Source organism: Amphiura filiformis, chromosome 9, assembly GCF_039555335.1.
Source record: "Amphiura filiformis chromosome 9, Afil_fr2py, whole genome shotgun sequence".
Lineage (NCBI taxonomy): Eukaryota > Metazoa > Echinodermata > Ophiuroidea > Amphilepidida > Amphiuridae > Amphiura > Amphiura filiformis.
Window position 1 is genome coordinate 16,067,694 of NC_092636.1, and position 13,652 is coordinate 16,081,345.

Consider the following 13,652-nt stretch of genomic DNA (forward strand, 5'->3'; position numbering starts at 1 on the left):
CCTGGTCTTGCTTGAAATCTGAAAGTTCTGAATTAATGTCGAGTTGGTGCTCATTTTAGCCTGTTTTGGGCATATGGGCTTAAACTTGCACCCTTTTTTCAGACTTTTATAGGTTTTTTTAGAACTGATTGACATCTCTGCAAATTGACAACCAAGGAGCACTATTTATTAAAAAATGAAGCCATGAACAGAGATAAATTACCACACCTGGATGCTGATTCAAGACAGACACTGGTAGTACATGGTCAAGAAGAATATTTCGGCTAAATAATATACTGAATAGAAACTAGTAAATTTAAGGAAAATATACATATGTATTCAACGAGCTAGCATTTTATTGTTTGCAATGAGGAAGTATATATTTGGAGTGGGTATTGTTCTAAGTTCTAACTTAGCTTTGGTAATTAAGCAGGAAATAGCACTGTGCTGCATTTCAGGTTGAACTTGGCTTCATTGTTTCATTTATAAATGGATGTAATTTATATGCATAGATGCATTCAGACAAAGTCGACTATTACAGATTTTTATAAAATCCAAAACCAAAAAGTAGTTCTAGGGATGTGCTGCTGAGAATTTCACAGTGGACCTATCAATCAGGGTTGGCAATTTTTTGTGATGGCGCACTAACTAAATGCTATCAGATGGTGATGGATGACTATTCATCAATGTAAAACGTAAGCGCCCAACCAAAATTATTTCAGTAAACTTTTGGGAAGCGCCCTGGCTGGTTAATGGAATTACTAATTTGACCCCTAGATGACCTCTGGTGACCTTGACCCGCTAACCAATACAAACTTGTTCTGTCCCGGGTCAAGACGCACCCACCTGTCAAGTTTGAGGAACGTGCGACCCCCAGTCTCCGAGAAAAACAGTTTTTACTAATTTGACCCCTGGATGACCTTGACACACTAACCAATATAAACTCGTTCTTCCTCATACCAAGCTGCACCCACCCACCAAGTTTGAGGAACGTGCGACCCCCGGTCTCCGAGAAAAGAGGCGGACAGTAGGCCTGGCATTTTCGGGTAATTTTGTACCGGGTACCGGTAGCGTTTTTGGCGGGTAAACAGGGTACCAAATTGCATAAAAACTTTTTTTTTTTTCCTTCGGTTTTGTAGTGTCGGTGGACCTAGACCTAAATTAGGATCATTCATGGTTGACCTAAAAAAAAAAAAAAAAATTTCAAGATGTTTTGTATTTTTAATATGAAAATTGATAATTTGTATTCATGTCACAGTCATACTCTATTAATGATTTCAAAATGCATTGAATTTGAATGCATTTTGAAATCATTAATAGAGTATGACATGAATACAAAATATCAATTTTCATATTAAAAAATACAAAATATCTTGAAATTTTTTTTTTTTTTTTTTTTTTTTTTTTAGGTCAACCATGAATGATCCTAGCGTTAGGTCTAGGTCCGGGACACTACAAAACCGAAAAAAAAAAAAACTTTTTTTTTTTTGAATTTGGGTACCGGGCAGGGTATTTCCTGCCCGGTACTGTAAACTCTGGCAGGTACCGGAATACCCGACCGAAAATGCCAGCCTTAGCAGACAGATAAACAGACACACAAACAGACAGATTCTGGTGAATTATAGTAAGATGAATTATGGTACCGGTACATTAAAATTAGAATTTGTTGCTCACTTGTTAAACATTGGCTCATTGTATTTGTAAGCCATAATTCACTCTGATCCAGTTGATACATGACAATTAAACTGTGAATGATCCTAACACTTCAGAATAGGTCCAGTTGCTCTCCAAAGCTGCTGGAAACTTTGAAAAAAAATTATAATTAAAAATTTAATTTAAAAAATCCTGATTTTTTCATTGCTATCGGATTGGTAAGCTTAAACCAATAAAGTTATTACATGTATTACATTTTGAGCTGGGTTGGTACGGTAGGGGAGCGAGTGGTATTTGCACTCAATTATTGAGACAAATAAAGCTGCCACACAAGAGAAATAGTACAGGTTCTAAAAAGGAGATACCAAGGCTACAATGTACATAAATCAATTTTTACCACATTTGCATATTTTTTACCAATTTGTATCAATTTTTTTATGGAGTTGTTGTTGAGAATTGTTTTCAAAAGTAGGGAAATGTTGTTAGACAGATGGCAGTAACATTAGATACATATACATGTATTGCCACACATGTATATTGCTTGTGCATACCTTGCATATTACAGAAGTTGTTTTAGAGATGGGATTCAGGAAGTTGGATTGCTTGTGGTTGCCTAATTGGTAGTCTGAATTACATCCTGCATTTGATGTCAACATATCGTAGGCAAATTAATTCTTGCCCAATTTCTTCACAAAATGGTATCAATACCATCTTGTAAAAATTTAGTACACTCTTTTCTTCAGCAGGATGGGAAAATGTTTTTAAGCACCAAAATGGAACCCAGAAAATGTCCATTCATTGGAATGCTAAGATTCAGCGAAAGACAAAATGTTTATGATTGTTTATGTATGGCTGATAAAATACCTATTGTATCTGACACATACCTTCCCTTGAGCAGAGAGGTCTTACAGTGCACAACAACCTGACCCAGTTTGTTTGTTTAAAACACCTTTAGGCCCTGATGGGACCAAGCTCTTGAAAGCGAAATGCTCAAGTCAAGCAAAAAAGCCTATACAAGCATGCTGGCTTACTAGTATCTGGAAAGGATTATAAATGAGAGAAAAAAATATGAAGATCAAGGCAAAGAAGGCCACTCCCAACAGTCCAGTTAAGGTGGTACTACACCCTTGATAAATTTGTGACCATTTTTGCATTTTTCTCAAAAATTAATAAAACAAAAGTTATGTATATTATAGGGGCAAGGAATCCAGTTACTACAATATACACTGGAATTTCAGTGACTCACTCAAGTAGTTATTGACTTATTGATCAAATATTGGGTTTCCCTCATTTTTGACTGTAACTCCACAACTGTTGTCTGTGCTGAAATAAAAGTTCCAGTGCAGTAGTTGTAGTCCTCGCCCTATAATATACATATCTTACTTGTCACCAATGCGCTATAATTTTTGAGAAAAATGCAAAAATAGGCACAAAATTGGCCAGGGGTGTAGTACCACCTTAATAGTTTGACCGCACAACCTTGCTGAAATAAAACTAACACTTGGCACTAGATTGGTAATGGATATTTATGAAGATTTACCATCAGTGGTAGATTTTGTATTGCTGTACATATTGCCTTCTTCGTATGGTACTCAAAGCTAAACCTTCCCTGCACAACAAAACGCTTTCAAAAATTTACCTTGCAGTACATGTGCTGTGTAGTAGCATCTCAAGTAACATATAAAGTTCATTTCTTTAGTGTGTGATTATGCCATGTATGGATGTAAACTATTTATAATGAACCAGCTGGGTAAATGATAAATCTCCTTGTAGCCAACACACTGTCCCAACATGTATCTCTGATTTCTCATGGGAGATACCACACAGATGAAGAACACACTTTACTAAGCTATTTATCAGCTCCTAATAGGATTGATGTAGATTGGCGTACATGCAGCTGCGCAAACCACATGACTGACTGACGTGCAAATTTTGAATATATGCGGGCTAAGTTGGGATTTTACTGACACATGCAGTAACAAATTTCAAAAAATACAAACTAGTCATGATATAGTAAGATCGGCAGCGAAATTCACGGATATCAACTACTTCATGTTTATGGCATAATTTTGAATTATATCTACATGTACACGATCATCATGCTATACATGACAGACTGACAGTCACTATCAAATTGACACATTCTAAACACGGGTCAGTGTACATTAATTTGACTGCTGGTATTTTGTTCCAGGGAAACTTTTAGTTAGAAAGTCTTTGTTTGTTTTGGTGCAGAAGTACATTGTACTCCCAAGCAATAAAGTCTAGGTCAAGTTCAAATAGTCATTCAACTGGGTGGTTTTGGTTGTTTTTTTTCCTTAAAAAGATTCTAGTTTTATTCTGAATAGATATTTTGATGTTTTGATTCCAATTATATTTTACGTTTTATATTTTAATTTATTGTTTGTTTTTTTGTTTTGCTATGTTTTGATATTAAAGGAATATTTTGTGATCCTGGCATCCTCTTTTAATGACATTTTCCAGTTGATATTTATCAACAAAAAAGCTTATTCCCAAAATTTCAGTTAATTCTGGTCTGGCATTTTGAGAGTATTTGCATGATTATGTGTATTACACTGTACTCTAGGCCACTGCTGTAATTTCGTTCTTGTACACCAGAACGTAATTCAAATAGGACCAATATTTTAAAGCTTATTCCCAAAATTTCAGTTAATTCTGGTCTGGCATTTTGAGAGTATTTGCATGATTATGTGTATTACACTGTACTCTAGGCAATGTGTTATAATTTCGTTCTGGTACACCAGAACGTAATTCAAATAGGACCAATATTTTAAAGCTTATTCCCAAAATTTCAGTTAATTCTGGTCTGGCATTTTGAGAGTATTTGCATGATTATGTGTATTACACTGTACTCTAGGCCACTGTTGTAATTTCGTTCTGGTACACCAGAACGTAATTCAAATAGGACCAATATTTTTGCTAAACGAATTAATGCAAGACATTTTTTGTACATACATGTACATGATACACGTTATGTAGGATTCCAGTGGCATAAAAACTCAACTTTTTTTGAGAAAAGTGGAAAGATGATGATGTGGATCACGAAATGCCCTTTTAAATGATGAAGCTACATGTGGTAGATTTGATGTTGATTTGACATTGCAGTGTAATTATATTGAAGTGTGTGAACTCATATTGTGGCCTTATTGTCCTTTAACCATAATTTGCTGTGTTACATAGGTAACAATACATCCCATAAAAGCTAGTGCAAACTATTCTTTATTTGAATTGTTTAAAATGAAAACATGAAGAGTTTAACACTTTTCGTAACATTTTCATGTTTTTGACCTCATGGAGCAAAATAAATGTGTGACTTAGGTCTACCTTTCTATCAATTTTCTGAATCAATACTTGAGTCAATTACATAATTGGTAATGGTATTGGTAACATAATTTGAGCAAGTTTGAAATTTAACCCCAATACAACGATTGATGATCTTTTCCAGCCAAAAGTTACTCTGCTCCAATTGCTCTCATGCAATTTTTTGGTACAATTTGTGATGTCAATTATGGTAGCAGTTATGCTTTGCCCCTCCCCCCCCCTACAGTGGTACTTCCTAACCTACCTGGCTCACCCACTAGATATGTGTCTCCAGTTCCATTTATTTGTTCTATCCTTTGAATATTATTATAATGTACTGATTGCACATATGTAAATTTCCTATTCGCATCCATATGGACCAGGTTTTAAAATAATGCTGGGGGGGCAAGCAGGGCAAGCAGTACATGTAGTTGGCACACCATTTTAAAATTGATCCCTCCGTGGGCCTCGCAATAGAGGCCGTCAGCCTTTCGCCATCTTGTGTGTACAAATGATACGCGTGTGCATGCGTCGGACACTACGCGCAGGGCGCAGCTTGCCACGCAGCTGTTATCGCGCATCGACACGGTGATTTTGCTGTTCACGCATGGAGATCGAACGACCATCGCAGCGTGTACCCACAAGATGGCGGCATATGACGTCACGCTGACGGCCTCTATTGTTGCACAGCCCTTTGTGATGAGCACCTTGTAAATTATAAACAATCTTCTTTGTCTGTTTCATTACAGCACACGCATGTGATGGTGGCAAGACTAATGACTTATTATTGTTTGGTGGAACCGATCCTGAACCTTCACCACAAGACAACGGTACAATAATGGCAGCACAAGCTTTACTAGATATTTCACCTACAACGAGTGGAGAGGATAAGAAATTCCCTTTACTATCACAAGCCAGTACACTTCCTAGTAAAGGTGAGTTCCTGTAAAGTAGTTTGCCTGATATCATTATGCAACAGCATTAAAGTTGTGTACATACTTTTGTTTTCATCAACTTGCCTAAATGTTATGAAGAACAGTAGCAACTCTTGTGGGTTTTTTTTCAGCTGATTTATCAGTTCCCCCATTAGCTGCCATGTGTACCTTTTTTTTAAAAGATTTTGACTGCCCAGTGCCAGATGTGGTAAGTGCAATAGCTGCCATGTGTAGATGAGTACAATATACTGACTGTGTGTAAATTGCCTAGTGTTCACAGGGCAGCTATTGCACATACCCACTTGTGGCACTGTCTATAGGACAACTGTTGCAGATATGGTTAAAGTTGCAGAAAGGCCATTATGTTGAATACTTGTGTGCAACCAGGATGCTCTTAGGGGTCAGAAAGCAGAAAAAGGTGTGATTTCCAACTAAAATTGACAAAAGGTACAGTGTGAAAAAAAGGCCCTTTTTAAAAAAAAATCTGTGCAAGTGGGCCTACATCTTCCATTTTGACTCTGTTGTCTATTTTCTTTTGTCAGGGTCCCTTCCCCCAAGTCCAGCAGACAGTAATGGATCAACAGACAAGGAGAATGAGAGTAAATATGTACCTGGTGCTGCGAATGACAGTAGGTTTCTTACTGCTACTACAGATGAAGAAAGGACAAGACTGTTAGCAGATAGTAAGTACACTATGATGTTGGTAACTTGATAAGGGCATGGACTACTTGCAAACTATATCGTCGCTGTTCTTTCAAAACCACTCAATCATATTATATTATACATACCACATCAGATAGCAATTTACACTTGCCGAAGGGGTTAGTTATACACTTTATGAACTAGACATGAGATATTATGATGAAATTGGTCTATAGACTATACATACATAGTTGTACATGTATCATCATCTGCATCAGGCCTTATATTAAGTGTGCCTGGACCAGGAGCTAGCTCCTGATCCCAACGGTGGCTCCTGGTCCTATAGTTTGTTTTGTAGTGTAAAATATTGGACACACCAGAAGCATAAACTGGGTATTAGGGGTGAAAAATGCCGGGGTGCCTGCTTAATATAAGCCTTGATCTGCATCACATAATGTCGTATCTCAAATGGCTGCCTCGTGTGATTTTTATTAGCATCGTCCAGGGTTCGAATTCAGTCAATTTTTTTGCATCGCAGTTTGTGCTATGCAAAACACATGTTTGCATAGCAGTATAGCACGTTTAGCTATGCATATTGGAAAAGTGCATAGCAGTTGATGGAAATTGCATCGCATTTTGCGATGCGATACCGTTGAATTCGATCGCTGGCATCGTCCCATTTCATATTGTTATTTCATATTTCAGCATTCTACTTTCTTTTATGAATGAACATGAGATAGTAATAATATTGTGATAATACCTCAAAAAATTAACACAAAGTACATTTTGTAGTGCATCTTATTACAATTAGATGATAATAATAAATAAATCACACAAAGCAGCCTTTTGAGATATGACAGCGTATGATGTAGACTATGATATTATTGTCTCGCATTTTGTGGTGCAAATAGAAAAAAAATTTCATATGAAAAATCTCTGAAAAAATTCCACACAGATGAGATTACCAAAGATGTACATCATACCATCATCAGTCTTAATGAAATTAGCAGTGTAATATGATACAATTGTTATTGTCATAAGGTAGCTGTATCCATAATTATGTTCCTTTGCTTAGTTACTCAATGAATTTATTTTTCTCCTGCAGGTGTCAAAGATGCTTTCATCCCACCTACCTTATTGTTATCACATCAACATCACCATATCAAAACAGGTAAGTCAATCAAATCAATAGCAACATATTACACACCTGCCAACTAGTACGCTTTTTCCTGTATTTCATACGGGAATTTGTTAAAATACGGGGAGTATGTTTAAAAATGGTTTGACCATTGACCAAAAACATTTCAAAATACCATTTCAAAATGGCTGCGAGTGTAGACTATATAAAACTCAAGCTCCGATCTCGTAAGCTAACGCATCCGTGATTGGTGCAAGGGTATGTAACAAAATCATATTAATTGATCAGAACGTTCAAGTTGCATACAAAAGTGCTGGGTACCCTACGAGAATTATCAATTGCCGCCATTCATGTATTGTGTAGTGAAGACGATAGTTTCACGATCAGTTTGAGCATGAAATTTTTTAAATATGGCTTTGACTTTGTCAACTCAAAGTTCAAAAAACGATCAAAGGAAGCAATCCTTCAAACCAGAGTATTTGGTGAAATGGAAATTCATACAGTCGTCTCGGAAAGGAGAAAATCATGCATGGTGTGCAATTTGGTGTGTGGATTTTCAGCATCGCTCACACTTACAGTGGATAGTTTAACACCATGTATGTAAGCTCATCAACGCTTGATATATTTGGAAAATACGATTTTTAGGGTTTCAGAATTACAGTTTTGTGATCTCAAAGGTTGGCAGATCTGATATTACTTGCAAAAGTTTCTAGATAAGGAACTGATACCTGACCATTAAGCTGTCTCGTTTTACGTTGCTTCACTCATCATTTATAGTTGTGCACTGAACTAATGAATTGATTGTAATTGGTATTATTTTCTATCCACCAGAATATGGTACACATGATGTAGATCTTCCACTCGCCACAGTACCGGGTTATCCTTCTTCACCAGAGCCTGCAAGAAGACACTCCAAAAAATCTCCCAAAAAATGTGAGTCATATTGTCACTGTTCATGCTATAGTGCTTAACAGCGTTATTTTTTGGCTCTGAGCGGAGCTTATCAGTGCCTTTGTCATGCAACTAACTAGCATTCATTTTCAGGCCACAATACGCTGTTGGTTTTTATGCTAAGGATCATTTAATGACTGATATGAAGACTTAAGTTTCGTTTCTAAGTTTGGCTAAGTTATTTTGAATCGATTGCACTCCAGATTTTATTGAAATTCAGGCGATAAAAGTATTATTTTTTTTTATAATAGACCAAAATAGTCACGATAATCGAGTTATATCTTGGTTCCCTGTGTGTGCTAGAGATTATTCTGGTCTGTATAATTTAAGATGCGTAATACAGACGGAAACCAATGGAGGTACATTTCTTAAGATTTAGTTCAGATCAGAAATTATTTGACTACTTCTTAACTTTTCTTCACTATTTCTTTATAATTTAAATAAAGAGATAGGTAAGGAATGTCAAAAAATAGTCAAGAACATGTCTGAATCTTGAATAAATCCCGAATAAATCTGAACAAATGACTTTTCTGGGGACTATTTGGCTTATGCAAGTGCAGTACGAAAGCACTGTGCCGATTTTTTTGTTAAAGGTCACGTTTTTACCGATAAGCTGCGATGCTCAACAAACTTCGTACTTTTCTATGAGGCTATTTTGAACCAATAAATCGATTAGTTTTTCTTGATTGATGACATCACCATTTCTGAACCAATCAGCAAACAGTTTTGTGTGATTGACCGATACTAGCAGTAGTCTCCACAGCAGCCAGTTTGGTTCCGCCCCTTCCACACAAACATTTTTGTGGAGGGAGCGTAACCAAACTGGCTGCATAGGAGACTAAGTTCACTGACCCACTGACCTTGCAAACTCAACCACAGAGAGCTACGGTGCATAATCGAGGTGAAAATACGCTAGTTTGTTTACCATTCTGAGCTCATGAGCTTCTGGTAAATGTCATTCAAGCATTTACTTGAGCATACCATAATATTTTTTTATTAAATATAAAGATGTTTATTTAAGTTATTTGTAAAATTCAGCGATGGACTTAATCTAGAAGTGGTTTGATTTTAGTTGTAAACGCGGGACTCGACCGGCATGACAAGTTGAACATGTGAAGTTCCAAATTCGGAAGCCATGTACTACTATTCCATGTAACGTAGGTCTCACACGAACTGCTCCGAGGTTATACTGACTACTAGATTGTCTACTTTTGTACTTTCGTAAGTGATGAAATTGAAGAAAAAATCATGAAGTGAAATCTATCAGAAATAAACACTGATGTGATGTAGGCTAGTCCTGCTTAATCGGAGTACAGCATCCAGACCAGGCAGATCCAGATCCGAACAGAACTTACGATTGTTCGGTTGGACTGGTTCAACACACATGACACAACAGACATGTCAGGACAGAACAGTTTTGGTGTTTACAAAAAATGCAAATGATCTCAAGTCACAAAAATTTGTTATAAAATTTCATTTTTGTCTCGCCTCAGTATTTCTGTCTGTCCGGGGTGTGGATGTCCGTGTGTCCGTCTGGAGCTGTATCTGGGAAACTGTAAGACCTACGCAGTACGTGGACGCTACTTGGTGGGAGGAAGGGTATCTAAGTTTGCTCCGTAATTGTATGTTTTCGGTGAAAAATAATGCAAATTAACATAGCTAATTTGCATAATTTATGCAAAAATCAGCGCAAATTGATAAAATTTCATTTCTGAACTTTGTTCAGGATGGGACTTAGTAATCACTATTTCCGTCTGTGTGTGGGGGTGGGATGTCCGAATGTTTGTCCGGAGCTGTATCTGGGGAACCGTAAGACCTACGGGGACGCTACTTGGTGGGAGGAAGGGTATCCAAGTTTGCTCCGTAATTGTATGTTTTCGGTGAAAATATGCAAATTAACATAGCTAATTTGCATAATTTATGCGAATATCAGCGCAAATTGATAGCGGTGCATGGTAACGAAACCTTGTGACAGGAATGATACACACCTGCTGATCACCTGATTAGTTTTTGGCGAAAAGTATGCGCATTTAGTTAAGTTGCATAATTTATGCGGAACGCTTAACTACAAAATGGTTGGAAATCTGAAGAAATCCGCCTTGTGAAGCTGTTTCTGGGGATCCGTAAGAATGCTAAGCCCTATGATGATGAAGCGTGGTGGGGTAGCATGACCAGAGGATCTCGACCTGATTCGATTTTCAGCGCAAAATATGGTAATTACCTACCTAATTTGCATAATTTATGCATAATATGCAAAAACCTTTTTCTCGGAGACTAGGGTCGCACATTCTTCAAACTTGGTGGGCGGGTGCATCTTGACCCCAGACAGAACAAGTTTGTATTGGTTAGTGGGTGAAGGTCACTCGAGGTCATCCAGGGGTCATCTAAGGTCAAATTACTAAAACTGTCGTATGGGCATGAAACTTGGTGGGTACAGTTAACATTTAGAGTCAAATTTTCTGACGGTCATTTTGGGGTCATCCGAGGTCACTTAGGGGTCATCCGAGGTCAAATTACTAAAACTGTCGTATGAGCATGAAACTTGATGGATACACTTAACATTATGAGTCAAAGTTTCGGAAGGTAATTTCGAGGTCATCCAAGGTCACCAAGGGGTCATCTGAGGTCAAATTACTAAAACTGTCGTATGGGCATGAAACTTGGTGGGTACAGTCAACATTTAGAGTCAAATTATCGGACGGTCATTTGGGGTCATCCAAGGTCACCAAGGGGTCACCTGAGGTCAAATTACTAAAAACTTGTATGGGCATGAAACTTGGTGGGTACACTTAACATTTAGAGTCAAATTTTCAGGCGGTTATTTTGGGGTCATCTGAGGTCACCAAGGGGTCATCTGAGGTCAAATTACTAAAAACTGTTGTATGGGCATGAAACTTTGTGGGTACAGTCAACATTTAGAGTCAAATTTTTGGAAGGTCATTTCGGGGTCATCCGAGGTCACCCAGGGGTCATCTGAGGTTAAGTTACTAAAAACTCGCATGGGCATGAAACTTGGTGGGTACAGTCAACATTTCAAGCCAAATTTTTGGAATGTCATTTTGGGGTCATCCAAGGTCACTCAGGGGTCATCTGTGGTCAAATTACTAAAACCTCATGTGGATATGAAACTTATTGATGGATGTATTATGCTCTGCAAATAAGATATAGCTACCAACCAGCAAGATGTATGATTGCATGTGATCTGGCACATACAATGTATATGATTTCGCCTGTTGCACATTCGACTGCAATTACTTTCACATTCAAAAAAGCACAGAGCCACAGCGCCATTGGTGCTCTTGTTTTAACAGGACATACACTTTTTTTTCCAAAAATTACGCTTTCTATCTTCCATTGAGGCCAACCATGAAAACAAAATGCTTCCAATTTTGGTTGTATTTTGGGTTTAATATACTTTGAAAAATGTGTATAGTTATTCTGCTGAAGACCTTAAATTTAAACATGCCGTACCATTACATGAAAAAGATAACTGACAATGAGTCATATTAATGATTGGCACTCAAAAAAAAACTAGAACGCTTGCATTACCAGATGGTGTTTATGTTATTTCTGTTAAATTTTACAGCACGGAAGTCAAAAACAAGAACAGACTCGACAACAAATGGCGGTGTCAAAAGAAGAACAAGAGAAAAGGATGGTAAGCACACAGTCTTATTATAATCTGTAAGAGTACAATGTAGTCTGTAATTCAAGCTCTTCATTCATGTTAGAAAACGAACAGACTCTGAATATTCGATTTAGAATATACGAGGCAATGTGTCTTCATTATTTTTATCTGTTCCCATTCTATTTCCAGTAATATTTAAAGATTGTTTGATGACTGAAATTTGATAATATGTAACATCAAATTTCTGGTGGAAATATATTATTGATTTTACTTCATCAAACAGTCATTAGAAGAAGTTAAATATTACTGGAAATAGAATGGGAACAGGTTATTTAACAGCGGCATATTGCATCGCATATTCTACATCCACTAAAAAGTCTGTAGTGGCCCTTAACTCTCTCCACATGGGTGTCGACTGCAAGTTTCAATTTTTTTTAATTAAAAAATTTCAGAATTGTACGTTTTCATGACCATACCGTATTGTTTGTAATAAACGCTCCCCCTCTAATAAATGCCCCCCTCCAATTTTTCTGTGAAAAATTGACAAAAATGCAAACATTTCCATGCTATATCGTGTGAGTAAGCTTAAAACCGGCATCAGTCAGTCAGTCTTGTCATGGACGATCGGTAAATTGCATGGACAAAACCTATTGTAACTCGCACTTCTATCCACTCCATTGCCTAATTATGGTAGAATTTCACCAGATTCTTGCTTGATGATGCGCGTATGGGTGTAATTTTGATGTATTTACCACGAAAATGATATTTTCCATGGGCGTCGCCATTAGTGAAGCCATAAATCCCTCCTTCCTACAGGAGCACCATCGGGCAAATTTAACCCGATTTTAAACTTTTTTTTCACTGACAATTCACCTTCAATAAACGCGCCCCCCTTTTGAAAAATGCAACGCCCAGGCGTTTATTACAAACAATCACGGTATTTGGTTTCAGGGTGAAAAATGCATTACAATGAGTACAAACAAGCCTAGTATTGGTTCAGTGGTTGTTGAATTAGCTCTTGATAATTTACCCAAATAAATCAAAAACTTGGGATTTTTTATTTTGAAGCTTATGGCTAGCACGCAGAGCATACTTTTAAAACAGTAAAACTAATGCACATGTTTCTGTTCTTTTCCTAGGTCACACAACCTATTTATGGGAGTTTCTGTTAGAACTTTTACAGAACACAGAGACTTGTCCCAATGTGATTAAGTGGACTAATAGGGAGCAAGGAATCTTCAAGTTAGTGGACTCCAAAGAGGTATCCAAGTTATGGGGCCAACATAAAAACAAGCCAGATATGAACTATGAAACAATGGGAAGAGCACTCAGGTGAGTAGTGTTTTGAATACAGGGCCATATAATAGGACTAAAGATGCTCAGTCAGGAGTTCAAATTCGCAATC

General features: G+C 37.2%; 1 protein-coding gene across 3 annotated transcripts in view; it reads left to right on the forward strand.

Moving 5' to 3' along the window:
• LOC140160685 (ETS-related transcription factor Elf-1-like) overlaps positions 1 to 13,652 on the forward strand; it is a 75,620-nt gene that overhangs the window by 58,306 nt on the left and 3,662 nt on the right. For all 3 annotated transcript variants that reach the window (XM_072183970.1, XM_072183971.1, XM_072183972.1), the window contains 6 exons: positions 5,703 to 5,888; positions 6,431 to 6,571; positions 7,636 to 7,701; positions 8,500 to 8,601; positions 12,206 to 12,277; positions 13,387 to 13,579. In XM_072183970.1, coding sequence (XP_072040071.1) covers positions 5,703 to 5,888; positions 6,431 to 6,571; positions 7,636 to 7,701; positions 8,500 to 8,601; positions 12,206 to 12,277; positions 13,387 to 13,579 — 760 coding nt within the window. The remainder of the gene's footprint in view (positions 1 to 5,702; positions 5,889 to 6,430; positions 6,572 to 7,635; positions 7,702 to 8,499; positions 8,602 to 12,205; positions 12,278 to 13,386; positions 13,580 to 13,652) is intronic.